Source organism: Phoenix dactylifera, unplaced genomic scaffold (assembly GCF_009389715.1).
Source record: "Phoenix dactylifera cultivar Barhee BC4 unplaced genomic scaffold, palm_55x_up_171113_PBpolish2nd_filt_p 000845F, whole genome shotgun sequence".
In the NCBI taxonomy this organism is placed as follows: domain Eukaryota; kingdom Viridiplantae; phylum Streptophyta; class Magnoliopsida; order Arecales; family Arecaceae; genus Phoenix; species Phoenix dactylifera.
Window position 1 is genome coordinate 103,214 of NW_024068209.1, and position 18,685 is coordinate 121,898.

At 49.5% G+C, this 18,685-nt stretch overlaps 1 protein-coding gene across 1 annotated transcript in view; it reads right to left on the bottom strand.

Annotated features, from left to right (window-relative positions):
- LOC120107379 (norbelladine 4'-O-methyltransferase 2-like) overlaps positions 1–16,287 on the bottom strand; it is a 39,957-nt gene extending 23,670 nt beyond the window's left edge. Inside the window, exons 1-3 of the mRNA XM_039120644.1 lie at positions 16,162–16,287; positions 15,803–15,882; positions 821–965 (exon numbers count right to left, since the gene is read on the bottom strand). Of these exons, the coding sequence (XP_038976572.1) occupies positions 821–965; positions 15,803–15,882; positions 16,162–16,218 (282 nt within the window). The 5' untranslated portion in view covers positions 16,219–16,287. The remainder of the gene's footprint in view (positions 1–820; positions 966–15,802; positions 15,883–16,161) is intronic.
- Between the last annotated feature and the right edge of the window lie 2,398 nt (positions 16,288–18,685).

Consider the following 18,685-nt stretch of genomic DNA (forward strand, 5'->3'; position numbering starts at 1 on the left):
GTGGTTAGAGAATGGATTGGACGTCGTAGGTACCCTTTTTTTTGTGTTTCTTGTTCAAGGACTAGGATGTTGTGTGTGTAAGGAGGCAGCTTATTAATGATTCAATATAATGTTTGCTCCTACCTAATTTGAATATCATATCATGTATTTTTGACATATTCATAAAATTGAGGCCAATTGTTGAATGTGTAAGAGATATCCTAAGGACCAAGTATCTCAATAGCAACCCTGTCTCCATCTTTTAATAATATTTAAGATCTAAAACACAAGATGAATGAGTAGTAAGCTATTTTTAGACCTGCTCTAATTCTGGAACAATAAGCTACTTGTACTTATGCACCTATTACAGATATGAAGTATAGGCGTCAAAGTTTTAGAGACTAAAGCAGGTGTCACTATATGCACTGAAAGTCCATAGAAGATACATATTTTCTATTCTAGATATTTTCAGGGGTTTAGATCAGAACTAGTAGTGTGATTTATCTTGGATGATCCATCATTGACTTGGTAATAATTATATCTTTTACCAATAATTTAATGTAGTATGACATCTGACTCTTTTGAAATGTGTTCTGGTTAGACTATAACTATAAATTAAATTTTTAGTAAATATTTAAATATTCCAAATCAATGATGGATCATTTTAATCAAAAATCTGTTGGGGGTGATCATGATCTAGGTATTATAATAAATGCCTAAAACCCAAATATCATATGTTCCCATGGCCACATACCTATGCATAAAATAGGTAATGAAATTACTAGTAAACAGAAACAAGTGAACACGGCATTATTTTAATGTTGCTAAGGAGTTGAAAAACCTTGCCCTCCGCCGGTAATGCTAGTGCTGTCGCAAGGAGTGAATAACCTGTGAACACACCAAGCTCAAGTGTCTTCTTTGCATTCATGAGCTTTAGAAGTATAGAAAGATGTTGGCATTCCTCCGGAGGCACCATCCAGAAACGACTGCGACATCAAAAAATAAAAAAATAAAAAAATAAAAAAAGTGGGCAGGGGAGGGTGGTCTAAATGCTAATTATAATCGACTCGCATAAGGTTAAGTATTAATAGATCGACAACTTTGAATAAGATATATCATCATACAATTCATTTAATATAGTCAAAGTTCCCCATGCTGTCCTATGATGTATGCAGTTTCAATTTTAACCAGTCTTTAAATAGTTAATCTTATTTACCATTTGTTACACATAACTAGTTAAAGATTGAGATCTCCAGAAAAGTTAGTTAAAGAATTCACTAATCATCTGGATTTGGATTAGCTAAATTAGTCTGGCAATGTTACTTGAGGATACCAAATCAAAAGAAGGTCCAATATTAGTTTGAGGGTCATTATTAGACACACAATGTCTGATGAATGAAGAACAGTGAAATCAAACTATCATGACATAGTTAATATATTGGACGAATGTGATAGTAATTTCAGATCCACTTTATAGAATAAAGAATATATCTCGTTGGCTATTATACTCTACAAAAAAAGTTCAAAAAAAAAAGGGATTTCTCACTGTTATAGGAATGATAAACAGGGGTAGGCTAGTGTTTCTTGGATCACAGATAAATCTTATTTTAAGCAAGTTAGCACATCAGAGCATCGGATTTTAATAACGCTCATGGTTTGTTTGGATATTCCTACAGGATTGGAGATTGTTGACCCATCAGCCATCTAGCTTCCATTTTTTAGGAACCAGTCAAACCTAGCCTCGATCCTAGCTTTTGGGCTGCAAGAAGAAAAAAAAGATCAAAGAAAAGAAAAATTTATGAAGTTTTTTTTTTTCTTTCCATAGAATTTGAGCTAGGTAGAGTTTGGTTGATACAGGGTTATACTTAAATGGATGGCCCAATCTTAGAGGAATAGCTAAACAAGCCCTTAAATTACTTAATGGTGGCTTTTGAATACTTGACATCATACTGTAGGCTGCAAATGGGTTGGGTTGACTCGTGCCCCACCCGTTCAGACCCGATCCGACCTGTTTTAGAGGACCTGTGGGCCTGGATTTGATTCTAAAATTGGACTGGTTCTATTTGTAGGGTCAGGTCTAGGTTTCCTGAATTCTGACCCGATTCGATCCTATCTATTTGAAATTTAGGCAATTTTAGGTTTCTAATCCTACGATCCGACCCAAAAAGAAAGCTGCTATAATGTGATAGTTCTTCTGGCAATTCTCTCAGGTGCCCATGAAAAATGAGGTGAGGCTTATGGTCAAAAGCAATGCTGTTACAATCAGGATCATAGAATCACAATCTCTACATCATGCAAGGGGGAGTGGTTCCTGGTTCACAATGCAACAACAATGTTGTTAGCAAAGAGGCAGTCAACTTTTGGCGTAACGGGGCTCAGGACCACACCCTCGATAATGTGTGTGTGTGTGTGATGGCACAAGCATCTTCTGATAATGGTGATGTCTTCAAGTCCCTGTCCAAAACCGTTATTTAATATACCACAACAAAAATAGTTGTCTTTGTGTTTTCCTATCCATGTTTGAATGAATAGTTTGAAGACAAAATATAATGTGTTATAACATATACATTATTAGCTGATACCCGCTTCAATGGAGACTAACAAGAGATTTAGTGTGTGCATTGTTGCTGGAAATTGGACCCGGGGGCGATCGTCGGTCGAGGAGGGGGAGCAGCGGGTGGACACAGGGGAGAGGCGGTCCGTCGGCGGGCGGCGTCCTCCGTCTGGGTGCCTGCAGAAAAAGCCGGTGGCCGGATCTTCTGGCGCCGGCCCTCCGATGCTTGAGTCAAAGGGGGCCGATTGTGTTTGATAAAAGAAAAGGAACAATATCTGTAGAGTATGGTGTGTCCCCCCTCTAAGAAGCAAGAGCTCCCTTTTATAGGAGGGTTGGTTTACCTGTGATGTGATGGGGCGAGGCCGTTGTACGGCTCGGCATGTTGCTCGGATCGGCTCACGATCGGGTGAATCATTGCATTGATGTCGGAGGTGGGGTCGTTGTACGACCCGAGCTGGCACGCAATCGGGCGAATCATTGCATTGATGCCGGAGGTAAGGCCGAGATTAGAGACTTATCATAGTTGATTGGACTCTGCTGGGCTGACTTGCCGTGGAGAGCTGCGAGTCCGTAGATAACAGAAGCCACGCGCATTAATTGTGGAGTAAGTCGGAGATCCTTATTAATTGTGGAGTAAGTCGGAGATCCGCATTAATTGTTGAGTGAACCAGGGTTTTGCTGGGGTCATGGGCAATAAATGCTGGGGCAGTGGCAGGATATGGCCCTCGGCCAGACCCCGGAGGGGTACGACCGTAGTGGGTGGTCGACAAGAATAGATCTCAGGTGTCGGGAATTTTTCCGGGTCGGAGGTTCTGAGGTCGGGCGTTCCAAGGTCGGACGCCGACTTCGGCTGTCCAAGGTCGGCGGTTGTGCGACTTCTTAGGGGTAATTATGTTGCTGGGGGGGAAAACCATATTCCCCCAACACTACCCCCCGACTTCCGAGTTCGAGCAACTTGCAGGCTCGGACGCGGGAAGTAGAAATCATTATTGAAGTTGGAGGGGATCATGTCTGCACCCTTACGCGTCTTGGGGCTTTGATAACGGAACCTGCGCCCTTTGGCGCTTCGAGGTCGCTTTAGTCGGCGAGCTTATGATGGAATCTGCATCCTTACGTTTTCCGAAGCAGCTGTAACGGGGATGGCGTCTTTTGGATCTCCGAGATCGCCTTGTACGGCGAACTCATGATGAGGGTCCCTGGGCCCGATGGGGCGGCGCCTCGATCTCATGGTCGAGGCCGCCTTCTTAAATAGGTACATCGTTTCGCGCTTCAAAATGAACACGTGGCATAATCTGAAGTCGGACATTTCTGATCTCGTATTGGCGGGATAGTGATCTGGGGAGGCTGAGGCTACATCGGCGCTCCACGTGTCCCTGAGGCTTATTAAGTGAAGAGAGCGGGGGTGACGTCCGCTCGTCTTTCAAAGTGCTCCGGTTTTGCGGACCCATGATGAGGCCGTGAGATTCAATGGGACGGCGCTTCGATTTTGTACCCGACTTATTGATCTGGAGTGAATGTGGTGCCTCGGCTTCCGAAGTCGACACGCGGCGCAATTCAGATGGGGGGTGGGAACCGAACCCGCCGATCTGGGCCGTCGGGGGGGTCTATATAAACCCCACGAATCTGCCCTAAGAGCTTTATTTGGTTGCCTTTCGTTTTTGCCGTTTCCTCCTTCACTCCTTTTTTGACCAAATCTCGCCGACGGTGTCCGGAGCGATTTTCGGCGACTTTTCCGTAGGTTTCTGCCTTGTGCTAGCTAGGGTTCCTCTTCCTCCTCCTACTTACCCCCTTCATCTTTAGTTTATTTCATTTTTCTGCGTAATGGGTTCCGGTCCAGAGGAAGTAGGGTCGAGTTTATCGGGGGAGGAGTTGGAGTTAATCCGCTCCCGGTTCTTTTTCCAGCCCGGGTTTCATCTTGAAACTGTGGGACCGGAGGACAAGGTGACGCGGCCGCCTCCAGGTCGGATCGCGATCCACCGCGAGACGCTCTGGGCCGGCCTGCGGTTCCCTGTTCACGAGTTCGTGAACAACTTGCTGGTAGAGTACCAACTCGTTCCGGCACAGCTTGCTCCGAACTCGTAGAGGACCATAATCGGGTTCTTGTCCTTGTGTCTTGCGCACGGGATCCCGACCTCGGTGAGTGTTTTCCGCCGGTGTTTTTTATTAAAAAAAACCCGGTGGATGCAGGGTGGCTATACTTCGCCTTTTGGGGCGGTATGTCACTTTTTCAAGGTACCCCTTCCTCTATTCATGAGTGGAAGGGAAAATTTTTCTTTCTTGCATCCGAGGTGCCGTGGGGGTTCAACCCGAGGTGGGGCACCCTCGGTTGAAGGCTCTCAATAGGCTCTCCGAGCCCTCGGAGAGGGAGTTGAGGGTCTTGGACTCCCTACGGGCTCTCGGAAAGGGGTTCAACCTAACCGAGCTCTTACGGGAGGACGCCTTGGCGAGCGTAGGCTTGAGTTCAGCGCGCCCCGAGGGTAAGGGTAGTCGCATCGCTTCGTTTTTATCTGCTTTCTCTTCTCATAAATATTGGTCTGACACTTAAGAAAATTTTTGGTTTCAGATATCCCCCACATGCCGACCAGCAACACGTCCCTTTTCTCTCGAATAAAGAGGCGAGAGGCCGAGGCCGGGGGGGCTATTTCCCAGCCTCGGAAAAAGTCGAGATCGGCCGGTGCTTCTTCATTGGCCGGGACGAGAGGCCCAGAGGCGGGGGCCTCCGCAGCCGACCAGGGGCGGACGTCGGCCACCGGTGATGTGGGCTCGGCGGCCCCGCCTTGTCCTGCCCCCGTCGCCCAGCGGGGGCCGACCATGATCCACCTGCAACGATCGGGGCCTGAGCCGAGGAGAGGCCCCGAGGTCCCCAGTTCGGGAGAGCCGAGCTCTTCAAGGGGGCCAAGGGAGGAATCGGCCGAGCCGGGGTCCCCTCTCCTCGAGGGGAGCTCGGCTATACACGACGCCGATGTCGCACGAGCCGTGTTTCGGCGTGCGATGCTTCCAGCGGACCGGGCCGAGTTCCGAAACTTGCCGCTGGAAGAGATCGTCGACGGTACCTACCGCAATACCGCTCGGGTAAGCTACTTTTTCAATTTTTCTTAGGCTATTGGCGAACATGCTGTACGTTTTTCGACTTATAATTGCTTCATCCTTTTCCTCTTGCAGCACATTCACGAAGTCGACACCCTGGTGTTCATTGCCCAAGGGTGTCAAGAAGAGACTCGGCGGCTCAGCCGCAATTAGAGCCGGCTAAGAAAAGAATTGCCGAGTTGGAGGCGGCACTGGCTGAGGCCGAGGCGCGGAGGGAGGCCACTGAGGCCGGGCGCCTGGCTATGGTCGAGGTGCTCGAGGAGGAAAGGGCCGCCCATTCACTGGCCAAGTCGGCCCTGCGCGCCTCGGAGGCGCGACTGGGGGAGGCCCAGTCCGAGATCGTGGGCCTCAAGTACGAGGGCGGGGTCTTCCGCCTCAAGATCGAGCAGCTTGAGGCCCGGAAGAAGAGGGCGCTCGAGCGAGCCGAGAATGCCGTGGAGCTCTTCAAGGAATCGGAGGAGTTCCGCGACATGCTAGAGGAGGAGACTGTGGACGGGTTTCTCCGGGGCTTTGATAACTTCCGAAAGCAGATGGCCCGAATCTGCCCCCAGTTCGACCTTTCGACGATCCGTCCGAGGATGAGGCTGGGGTACAGCTCCGACTCTGATGACGTTCCCGCCGCCCTTATGTCCGAAGAAGATCTCGCTGAGGCCGAAGCCGAGGCAGCCGAGCCGGTGGTGGCGGAGGCCCTCCCTCGCGAAACCAGTGAGGACGTTCCCGCGGCGCCAGCCGAGGCCCCCGCCGCAGACCCCGAGCCCGTACCCGCGGAAGGCCCCCAGGTCATCGCCGTGGATGACCCCGAGGGTGACGCCGACGCTGCTGCCGTCTCTTAGGACTTAGGCTTTTATCTTCTCTTTACTGTAAATGAGGTCGGCTTTCAAGTTTGTTAAACGGCCGACCTCCAATTTTGTACTTAGCCTTTCGGCATTTTGCTAATGAAAGTATCTTCTTTTGCCATTCTGTGCTTACTTTTTCTTTTTTCTCCTTTAGCCGTAAGCGAGACCGGTGCTTTAACTTATTATTTTACCGACCCTCGACTTCGCGTCCTGGCCTTTGGGCTGCTCGATAAAGACATGCTTTTTGGCTGTGCTTTGCTCTTCTTTCCTTTAGCTTATTTAAGTATCCAGCAAATTTCACCAAGTGTTGGAGCTCGGATTTTAGAGCTCACAGGGGTTGTTGGGCTCGGTTTTCGGATTCTTGAGGCACCAAGTTCGGGCCTCAGACCCCGGAAGGGGCCTTATCAGACTTGTATAAGTCATTATTGGGGCGCTTGGCCAAGCTTTTGAGTTTGGCTTTTTTGGGGCGTAGGTTCACGAGAATGTCAGGGCTGTTCCCCGACGGGGGCATGAGCCAATAGCCAAACCGCCGTCGGGGCTTTCACGGTCGTTGCCCTCGGGCTTTGCCGAGGTTCCGGCAAGCAGAGTTGGAAACTGTAGAGGGTACTTCGGCCTTCTTGAGCTCAATTAGCACACCCGCGGTCGAGGTCATCTTCGATTGATGCCTCGGTATATGGGGGCCGAATCGGACCCTTGCTCGAAAAGGTTTGCATGAGTTGTCATGGGGGTTATCGGTAGGGGGAGCGTGCATGAGGTCGATGGGACCTTGGTCCTAGACCGACTCGTGGGGGCGACCCGGCCTTGGCCGGGGTAAATTTCCGACCTCAATCGGGATTTTGCTAGCAATATGTAGATGAATATAACAAGGCGGGCGTCGAGCGGGATGTACCTTTTGCACCTCCGAAGTTGCGCGCCTTATAGCGGAGCGGATTGCCTTGCCTCCTCGCCGACCTTCAGAGTTACTCTTCGGCTTGGGATCGTGGGAGCTTGGGCTTCCTATGAACCTGATGGCGCCTTCCGAGGTCGAGGGAGTTTGCGACTCTACGGTCGATTCTCAGAACATCTCAAACATAGTTGAGGGATCACACACTAGATTGAGGGGGCCGGGGCCGCACTCCCGATCCGGGATGCTTCCCGAGGTCGAGGAAGTTTGGAACTCTACGGTCGACCTTCGGGGCATCCCGACCTTAGTCGAGGAATCGTGCGCCAGGTCGAGGGGTCTGAGAACGCTCTGTCGACCTGCGACGCCTTCCGAGGTCGAGGGAGTTTGGGACTCTACGGTCGACCTTCGGGGCATCCCGACCTTAGTCGAGGAATCGTGCGCCAGGTCGAGGGGTCTGAGAACGCTCTATCGACCTGCGACGCCTTCCGAGGTCGAGGGAGTTTGAGACTCTACGGTCGACCTTCGGGGCATCCCGACCTCAATCGGGAAATCGTGCGCCAGGTCGAGGGGTTTGAGAACGCTCTGTCGACCTTCGACGCCTCCCGAGGTCAAGGAAGTTTGAGACTCTACGGTCGACCTTCGGGACATCCCGACCTTAGTCGGGGAATCGTGCGCCAGGTCGAGGGGTCCGAGAATGCTCTGTCGACCTGCGACGCCTCCCGAGGTCGAGGGAGTTTGAGACTCTACGGTCGACCTTCGGGGCATCTCGACCTTAGTTGAGGAATCGTGCGCCAAGTCGAGGGGTCTGGGAACGCTCTATCGACCTGCGACGCCTCCCGAGGTCGAGGGAGTTTGAGACTCTACGGTCGACCTTCGGGGCATCCCAACCTTAGTCGAGGAATCGTGCGCTAGGTCAAGGGGTCTGGGAACGCTCTGTCGACCTGCGACGCCTCCCGAGGTCGAGAGAGTTTGAGACTCTACGGTCGACCTTCGGGGCATCCCAACCTTAGTCGAGGAATCGTGCGCCAGGTCGAGGGGTCTGGGAACGCTCTGTCGACCTGCGACGCCTCCCGAGGTCGAGGGAGTTTGAGACTCTACGGTCGACCTTCGGGGCATCCCGACTTTAGTCGAGGAATCGTGCGCCAGGTCGAGGGGTCTGGGAACGCTCTGTCGACCTGCGACGCCTCCCGAGGTCGAGGGAGTTTGAGACTCTACGGTCGACTTTCGGGGCATCCCGACCTTAGTCGAGGAATCTGAGAATTACAAACGGCCCGATGTTAGAAAAGACATAATTATAATTGTTGTGAAGAGGTAAATCATTGTAAAGAGGAGACAGGATTCATATTCCCGGTCGCCCAAAACCCTTTGGGGTTTTCTTGATAGTACATCCGTAGATTATCAGAATTCCAGCTTCGTGGAATAAGAGTCCCCTCGAGAGATTTCAACTTGTACGCTCCGGGTCGTTGCACTCGGGCAATTCAGTACGGTCCTTCCCAATTTGGGATGAGCTTTTCCCGTTCGGTTGGCTGAGAAACCTCAGCTCTCCTGAGGACGAGGTCCCCCGTCTTGAAGAGCTTGGGCTTAACTCTGGCGTTGTAGTACTGGGCCGTCTTCTGCTGGTACCTTGCCATGCGGATCCGGGCGACCTCCCGTGTCTCTTCGACGAGGTCCAGATTATTCCTGAGCCGGGAAGAGTTAGAGTCGGCGTCGTAGTATTCCACCCTTGAGGAGGGGAGGCCGATCTCCAGTGGGATGACAGCCTCCGTGCCATATGCCAGGTTGAAGGGGGTCTCACCAGTGGGTAATCGGAACGTGGTCCAGTATGCCCAGAGGATGTTGTACAAGTCCTCGACCCACTATCCTTTGGATCGATCAAGCCTAGCTTTGAGTCCCTGCAAAATGGTGCAATTAGTTACCTCAGTTTCCCCGTTTGTCTGGGGATGGGCGACCGAGGTGAAGCGGTGATCGATGCCGAGTTCGGAGCAAAATTCTCTAAAGTGGATATTGTCGAACTGCCGGCCGTTGTCAGATATAAGGATGCGGGGGAGTCCAAATCTGCAGATTATGAATTTTCAAACAAAGTCCCTCATCTTTTGCTCGGTGATCCAAGCCACAGGTTCAGCTTCGACCCACTTGGTGAAGTAGTCGATGGAGACGACCAAAAATTTTCTCTGTCCGGTGGCCAGAGGGAAGGGGCCCAGGATATCAATCCCCCACTGGACAAATGGCCAGGGGGCAACAATTGAGGTCAGCGGGGCCGAAGGTCGGCGCTGGACGTTGGCATTCCGTTGACACCGGTCACACTTTCGGACGAAGTCCGTGGCGTCTTTCTGAAGCGTGGGCCAAAAATATCCTTGTCGCAGGATCTTATGGGCTAGTGCCCGACCTCCCAGGTGGTTTCCATAAATTCCTTCATGGACCTCTCGGAGAGCATAGTCTGCCTCCGAGGGACGGACGCATTTAAGGAGGGGAGAAGTAAACGACCGGCGGTAAAGCTTATCTTCATACAGCACATACCGGGGAGCTTGACGCCTGATCCGGCGAGCCTCCAGCTCATCGTGTGGGAGAGTCCCGTCCCGGAGGTAGTTGATGAACTCGCCGATCCAGCTTGGCTCGAAGTCAATGCACATGGTCGGTTCAGGTTCCTCCATGCTGGGTGTTCGAAGATATTCGAGCACCGTTGTCTTGGGGAGTTCGCTCATGCGGGAGGTCGCTAGTTTCGACAATTGGTCCGCCCTGAGGTTCTCCGTTCTGGGAATGTGTTGGATGCTGAAGGAGCCTAGGGCGGATGTAAGTTCCCGCACTTTTTGAAGGTATTTCTGCATTGATGGCTCCTTTGCTTCGAAATCCCCCTGGATCTGGCTCACTATTAGTTGGGAGTCACTGAAGGCCTTTAGGTCTTCTACCCTCAGTTCCTTTGCCAATTTGAGTCCGGCAATGAGCGCCTCGTACTCTGCCTCATTGTTCGAGGCCGGAAACTCGAGGCGTAGGGCCTTTTCAGCCACTACCCCGTCCGGGCTGGTGAGGATGAGTCCCGCTCCGCTACCCCCCGAGGTCGAGGAGCCGTCCGCATGCAGGACCCATGGTGGCCTCGGAGTCTCCTCTGCGGGTGCGAGTGGCGGCTCGGGGTCGTCTGGAAGAGTGCACTCCACGAGGAAATCGGCGAGTACCTGAGCTTTAATGGCTGGCCTGGGTCGGTATTCAAGGTCGAACTCCCCGAGCTCGACCGCCCATTTGGCGATCCTTCCGACACGATCCGACCTTTGCAGTATTTGCTTCATAGGCTGGTCGGTCAGTATGGCTATGGTATGTGCTTGAAAGTAAGGCCGGAGTCTTCGAGCTGAAATGATCAGGGCAAAAATTGTCTTCTCAAGCTTAGAATATCGGGTCTCAGCATCCCTGAGGACCCGGCTGGCATAATAGACTGGCTTCTGGAGCTTGTCCTCTTCCCGGACCAGGACTGAGCTCACTGCGACCGGAGAGACGGCCAAGTATAGATAAAGGACCTCGTCCCGCCGAGGCTTAGAAAGCAGCGGGGGGAGGCCAGGAGGCACCTGAGCTCTTCGAAGGCCCGTTGGCATTCCTCCGACCACAGGAAGTTCTTTGGCCGCTTTAGGATCTTGAAGAATGGGAGACAGCGCTCGGCCGACCTGGAGACAAACCTTCTCAGGGCTGCGACCCGCCCAGTGAGCCGCTGGACTTCCTTCACCGTCCTTGGAGGTATCATCTTTTGCAATGCTCGGATCTTTTCAGGGTTGGCTTCAACTCCGCGCTGGGTCACTATGAAACCCAGAAATTTTTCTGAGGTGACTCCGAACGCGCACTTCGCCGGGTTGAGCTTCATTTGGTACCTCCTGAGTTTGGAGAATGTTTCATTGAGGTCGGCTACATGGTGCTCCGCGGCTCGGCTCTTTACCAGCATGTCATCCACGTAGACTTCTATATTTCGGCCGATCTGATCTCCAAAGATTTGGCTGACCAACCTTTGGTATGTGGCTCCGGCATTCTTCAGCCCGAAGGGCATTACTTTGTAACAGTAGGTGCCTTTGTCGGTGATGAAGGCCGTCTTCTCCTCATCTTCACGCGCCATTCGGATCTGGTTGTATCCTGAGAAGGCATCCATGAAGGTCAGCAGCTGGTGCCCTGAGGTGGAATCGACTAGTTGGTCAATGTTGGGGAGAGAAAAACTGTCCTTCGGGCAGGCTTTGTTCAGGTCGGTGTAGTCCACACACATGCGCCATTTTCCGTTGGCCTTCTTTACGAGGACGACGTTGGCGAGCCAATCTGGGTAGGAGACCTCCCGGATGAAGCCGGCTTCGAGGAGTTTATCCACTTCTTCGGCTACCACTTGCTGCCGTTCCGGGGCAGAGCCCCGCTTCTTTTGTTTCACAGGCCTGTAGGTCGGCTTCACCTGGAGTCGGTGGGTTATGACCTCAGGGTCGATTCCCGGCATGTCGGTGGGCGACCAGGCGAAGACGTCAATGTTGGCCCGGAGGAATTCGATCAGGCGCCTTCTTTCACAGGGGCTTAGGTCGGAGTCGATCTGCACAGTTAGTTCTGGGCAATTTTCTTGTAAAGGGATTTGATTAAGGAGCTCACCGGGCTCTACCCGCTCTGCGGGTTGCCATGTAGCACTGTTTGGCCATCAGTTGGTTCCTGCGGACTTCGCCTACCCCTCGGTCGGTGGGGAATCGCATGAGTAGGTGGCAAGTCGAGACCACGGCTCAGAGGGCATTTAGCCTCGGTCGTCCGAGGATGGCATTATAGGCTGAAGGTAGGCGGACCACAAGAAAGTCCGTCCTCACAGTGCTTTCTCGGGGGGCGAGGCCGACCGTGACAAGAAAGCTGACCTCGCCCTCGACCGAGACCGAGTCTCCGGTGAATTCGACGAGCGGAAGATTAATTTTCCGAAGCTGATTTTCTGTTGACCCTATCTTTTGGTAGGCGTGGTAGTACAAAACATTAGCTGAGCTTCCATTGTCAACTAAGACACGTTTTACATCAAACTTATTTACAATCATGGAGATGACTACAGCGTCATCGTGAGGGGTCCCAACCCCTTCCAAATCCTTATCCGAGAATGAGATGGCTTCAGAGGTGCGCGGGCGCTTTGAGGGGATTCCTTCTTGGGCTGAACCTCCAGCCGGGGTTCCTCCAATTACATTAATGGTGCCAGCGATAGGCCTGTTGCCGTTCGGGTTTTCAGGCGGGGTGGCGTTTTCCGTTGGCCTTCTTTCCACGCATCGGTTCCCTACGAACCGATTGAGTACTCCGCGGTGGATAAGTGCCTCAATCTCATCTCAGAGCTGAAAACAGTCCTCCGTGTCGTGCCCGTAGTCTCGGTGGAAGCGGCAGTACTTCCTGAGATTGCGGGGAACTCCTGTGTCCCGCATAGGAGGCGGAGGTCGGAAGAAATCCCGGCCTTCAATTTCCATCAGGATCTCGGCCCGGGGTGCGTTGACGGGGGTGTAATTTTCGTACCTCCCCGGGTGCATCCGAGGTCGTAATGGGGGCCCCGGCCGAGGTGGGGACCTCGGTCGAAGCTGTCCCCGCTGCCGAGGCGGGCTTCTCAGTCAGGGAATATTCTTCTCTCAGCGGGGGGATCGGCTTCTTTGACGGCCGCGCTCCTCGCGGGGTTTCTTCTGCTTCTTTGAAGCTTGTTCAGTTGTACCCTTCCTAGAGGCGATAGCCTCCTCGGCCTTAGCATACTTCCGAGCTCGGGCTAGCATCTCAGTGAAATCAGCAGGGAAGCTCTTCTCGATAGAGAAGAGAAATCTGTAGGAACGGGCCCCAGTCTTCAGCGCTGACATGGCTATTGACTGGTCGAGCTCGCGAACCTCCCATGTGGGGGCGGTGAAGCGGTCAAGATATTCCTTGAGAGATTCTCCCTCCTTCTGCTTGATATCTAGGAGGGAGTCCGACGTCCGCCGTTGGCGTCGGCTGGCAGCAAAGTTGGTGGCGAACTGCCTGCCGAGCTGCTCGAAGGAAGATATCGTGTTCGGCTTTAGCCCAGAGAACCAAAGCCGAGCCGTCCCTCGGAGAGTCGCCGGGAAGGCCTTACACAGTACAGCCTCCGAGGATCCTTGTAGGGCCATGAGAGCTCGGTAACTCTCCAAGTGGTCGAGGGGGTCGGTAATCCCACTGTAGGGCTCCACTTGAGGCATCTTAAACCTCGCGGGGACCGGCTCATCCTCGATCTGGCAGGAGAAGGGGGACTTGGTGGTGAATTCAAAATCTCCCTCTTGTCTTGCCTTCTTACTGTGGAGCGCTTCAATCTGGCGCTCCAAATGCTCAACTTTCCTGTCGAGCTCCCCAACCCGTGGAATCGTCACCGTGGTTTGCTCTGGCTCACGGTGGTCTGGGGCTGATTCAGCTTCAGAGGGTTGGGGTCTTCTGTTGAGACCTTCCCCCGGTAGCTCTCTCTGGAGGGAGGTCCGCCCCTCATCGTTGGCTCTGGAGGAGCCATGAAAGCTCTGGCCTGGGAGAACCGGGCCGTTAGGGAGAAACTCCGGCAGGACCTGGGCCTGCGGGGGGAGCGTTGGTAAGGCCTCCTCACGCCGCAGGCCTTGAACGGCGGCGGCCAAGGTCTGGACTTGCTGCACCAGGACATTGAATTGCTCCGGCTGGACCTGAGGAACCGGGTCAGCCGGAGTAGGCGAATTATGGACGGAATGTCCAGGACTCTGTGGGAGACGCCGAGAGATGTTGGAGGCCCCCTTGCTTCTCAACTTCATGATCGCGACTCGGGCCCTTCCTCTAGCGCCAACTATTACTGGAAATTGGACCCGGGGGCGATCGTCGGTCGAGGAGGGGGAGCAGTGGGTGGACACAGGGGAGAGGCGGTCCGTCGGCGGACGGCGTCCTCCGTCTGGGTGCCTGCAGAAAAAGCCGGTGGCCAGGTCTTCCGGTGCCGGCCCTCCGATGCTTGAGTCAGAGGGGGCCGATTGTGTTTGAGAAAAGAAAAGGAACAATATCTGTAGAGTATGGTGTGTCCCCCCCTCTAAAAAGCAAGAGCTCCCTTTTATAGGGGGGTTGGTTTACCTGTGATGTGATGGGGCGAGGCCGTTGTACGGCTCGGCATGTTGCTCGGATCGGCTCACGATCGGGTGAATCATTGCATTGATGTCGGAGGTGGGGTCGTTGTACGACCCGAGCTGGCACGCAATCGGGCGAATCATTGCATTGATGCCGGAGGTAAGGCCGAGATTAGAGACTTATCATAGTTGATTGGACTCTGCTGGGCTGACTTGCCGTGGAGAGCTGCGAGTCCGTAGATAACAGGAGCCACGCGCATTAATTATGGAGTAAGTCAGAGATCCGCATTAATTGTGGAGTAAGTCGGAGATCCGCATTAATTGTTGAGTGAACCAGGGTTTTGCTGGGGTCATGGGCAATAAATGCTGGGGCAGTGACAGGATATGGCCCTCGGCCAGACCCCGGAGGGGTACGGCCGTAGTGGGTGGTCGACAAGAATAGATCTCGGGTGTCGGAAATTTTTCCGGGTCGGAGGTTCTGAGGTCGGGCGTTCCAAGGTCGGATGCCGAATTCGGCTGTCCAAGGTCGGCGATTGTGCGACTTCTTAGGGGTAATTATGTTGCTGGGGAAAACCATATTCCCCCAACATGTATATATATATATATATATATATATATATATATATATATATATATATATAAGTATTATTTGATCACACTTAAGTATTTTTCTTTCAACAGTTATTGCAATTTCATGAGGACTGTACACTAATGGAGACATCATGCCATCAACAGTTGCACCAAAGTACAACTTGGGTCATGATTAATGCCTTGGTAATGTGCAAATTTGTAATAATTATTTCTCCGGATCCGAACATAATCCGGCCCGATTCAAATTTTTTAGTTTGGGACCAGATTATACATGGATTTGACCCGAATGATCCGTTGGTCAAAAATTGTAGCTGCAGACCTGACACAATCCGATCTCGATCTTTTATTGGATTGGGTCTGAGTCCAATATGAGAACCTGAACAAAAAAACTAAATTGGATCGGAGTTACTCGTAACTCGGACCAAATTGACCTATTTGCACCCCTAATCATGTTGTATACTCTAATAACACATTGCAATAAAGATAAACATGAACTAGTTCTCACTTCGCAACACTCCTCAAAAGGAGAAAGAACCAACCGTACCTAAAAAAAAAGTTCAAAAAGAGCTGTACAGAGAAACAAGGTAAGTGAGGCCCTTAGCTTTGTAACTGAGCAGCTGCGACAATGTTGAACCAACCATGAAAAGATGCATCAATAGCATGGATAAAATCACAAGATATTTTCAGATTTCGTGCTTTGAATTATTCTTTATTTTTTCCACAAAGATATCTAAAATAACTACATAACAATGTAATCAAGCCATCTCACTGGTTTATAATTAATGTTTCCATAATATTAAATAGTTAAGTTTCAGCAATCTAAAGGTTTGGAACTTGCCAATCTTGTTTCTTAGTCGCCTCTCTCAATGCCTTAAGTTGTTCGTGCTCTCGTGGATAAACACTTGTCTCCAATATATACTGGGAAAAAAGAAAGAGAAAAGATTAATTAGAAATAATGGGGCAAAAAAACCCTCCGCAAAGAAAGAAAGTTCTCTTTATTTTTAACTTTTTAGAAGTGAAAAAATTCTGAGAAAAGAGAAACTCCCTTTTTTTTTTCTTATTTTTTTCTTTTCCTTTTCTATTCTCTTGCATCTCTTCTCCCTTCTTTGTGTCTTTTTTTTTTTTTCTCCTCCTCCGCCTTCTCTACTATATATCCCAAAAGAAATCATGAAGAAGAAAAAGAAGAAAAGAAGTGACCTTGTAAAGGGCATCATTCTGCAAGAGATGTATTACATATCCTGCTGGGATAGCCATTGATGTTCTTCCGGGGTTCCGTAATGGAGATCTCTTAGTTCGGCACCCTCTCCTTCCTCCATATATATATATATATATATATATATATATATATATATATATATATATATATATATATATATATATCCCATGGGTTGTGACTTGATCCACTAAGATAAAAGAATATATATATATATCTTGATGCCTACTCGATCACCATGAGAGGTGGTAGGTGAGGGTGGCTATGATTAGGGGGTATCCACACCATTTTGCAACCAATGGATACCTTGCAAATTTAGTTTTTTTTGCTTTTCTTCCTCCTCGGGAACATAAAAGAATTCATTTCTGTAATTGGCTTCAATGATGATTCCATCAAGATGAGCATTTTTAAAACGTTGGCGTGCCTCACGCGCAGCAGCAGCTACTTAGATAATTTATACTTTCGAGCTGTTTTTTTGGTAGGGAAGTGACAACACCGCAGATTTTTTTTTGATCGGGAAAGTGACAGCACAACAGAACTTCGGCAGCATACGACTGCTGAGGTCGGTAAAAATCGAAATAGTCGAAATATAGAAGATGGCTCGCAAGAAATTCATTTATTGAAGTGTTTTTGTCAGAAAAGCGAAAACACAGTACAGAACAAAAAATTCAACAAAGTAGTGTAAGCCGGCTTACCCTCAGACGACTGAGATGGATACCTACGCTCGGGCTTCCAAATATATTTATTATAATAAAGTCTAAGATAAGAATCCAAATGCATTAATATTTAGAGGACTCATTCAAATGCTACGTATCCTTATAACTATAAATACATTCAGGCCTCCAACTACATTTATATTAGGACATATCTTTTACTTAAGAAATTTATTGTTTCTTTTCTTATTTATGCATGGAGGCCCTCAAATGCATTGAGCCGTTTCTAAGGATGGCATTTTCTATACGAAAACTGTAGCATGATATAGGCTTAGGCTTATCGTTTAGAGGTCTTCGAAACTATCTCTTTATATGGGGCGGTCTATTTTGTTGTTATCTAGATTGGTGTGACGTGTACTGATGGTCAGATAACGGCCGGTAGTAGTTCTGTTCATGTGCCAATTATAGTGCTACTACAGTTGCTAGTTGCCCAAACTGTCGGTCCTTGTTGGTACGTATTGGTCAGCTCTTTGACTAGGACTGAAGTCGTGCGGTCCGAGCTACACAAGAAAAGTTGGTCTGGTCCAAAAAGGTGTCAATATTTTCCTCGTCGATGCCAAACAGATTTCATCGGCAGTTCTATGCATCTTAAAGTTACTATGAAGGGAAAAACTTGACATCATCTTCTCGCAATGATGACGTTTAGTTTGTAAAAGCAGACTAGAATGTAGTCATTTGATGTGTAATTGGAAGAATCAAACATTTTATTATTTCTAGTTGGAAAAAAAGCAGGGGACCATCCTATGACATCCCTAGAGCAATAGAGAGAGAGAGAGAGAGAGTAGGTTAGGGATTGGCAATTTGGACGGATCGACTAGGGCTAAATTCAACTTGGACCATAACCATAACTGATCATTCGAGACATAACAAATGCAAATGCAACTGATACTTCCCTTGTTAAACTAAAAGTTACATAAAATGAAATAGTAATTAAGACTTTATATCTTTACATCTTTCGGAAGATGTGATTCTAAAATTCATGTAGTCTATCCTCACTAGTCACAGTTTCTTTTTTTTTTTTGATAAATACGGCAATTTATATAGCTCTAACTTGAGTACATCCTGCCAAATCACGAGAAAGCAAATCGTACAAAGGAGAAGGAATATCTCCTATAGATGTTCATAGAAACTCTCCGGAGTGCCGGACGACGAAGGAGGCGATCCAGTCTACTGCTCTATTCACCTTCCGAAACACATGTGTTGCCTGCAAGCCATCCATCTCCTGAATTAGCCTACGAATGACTCTGATGAGAGGATGGCCATCACTATATTTGTCCACATCTCGTATGCCTAGTCATAGTTTTTAGTATGCCTTTCTTGCAGCTACCATTAGGAAAACATAATTTGTCATCATACTCGTTGAGGCTACCAAGAGCAGAGCTGATAAGAGGTTAGGGTGGTTTTTTCGAGCAGCTAGAAAATGAGGAACATTTGCTTTATGTCTGTAATATCCATTGAAATTGTACTTATATATATAATATACTCTATTAGCATTTGTCTTTTGAGGAAAAATTTGTACCATTCTCAGGAGCAGCAAGATAGTTGTTACATTGTTTAACAAATTATTCAGTCTCTCACCCTCAAAAAAATAAAGTTGTTTTGTCTCTTTGTTTCATGAAGATCTACAAACGAATGGTGCACCCTGCCTCTATGGAAACAAGATTCAGATTCAAAAAGAGAAAAATTCTTTTGTATTTTCTGAAGAACTCCCAGCGCTTGATGTCAACATGAGCTTTGAGTAATTTAAGGTGCAACTTTTTATGAAATGATATTTGAATTATACATCCTTTAGCTA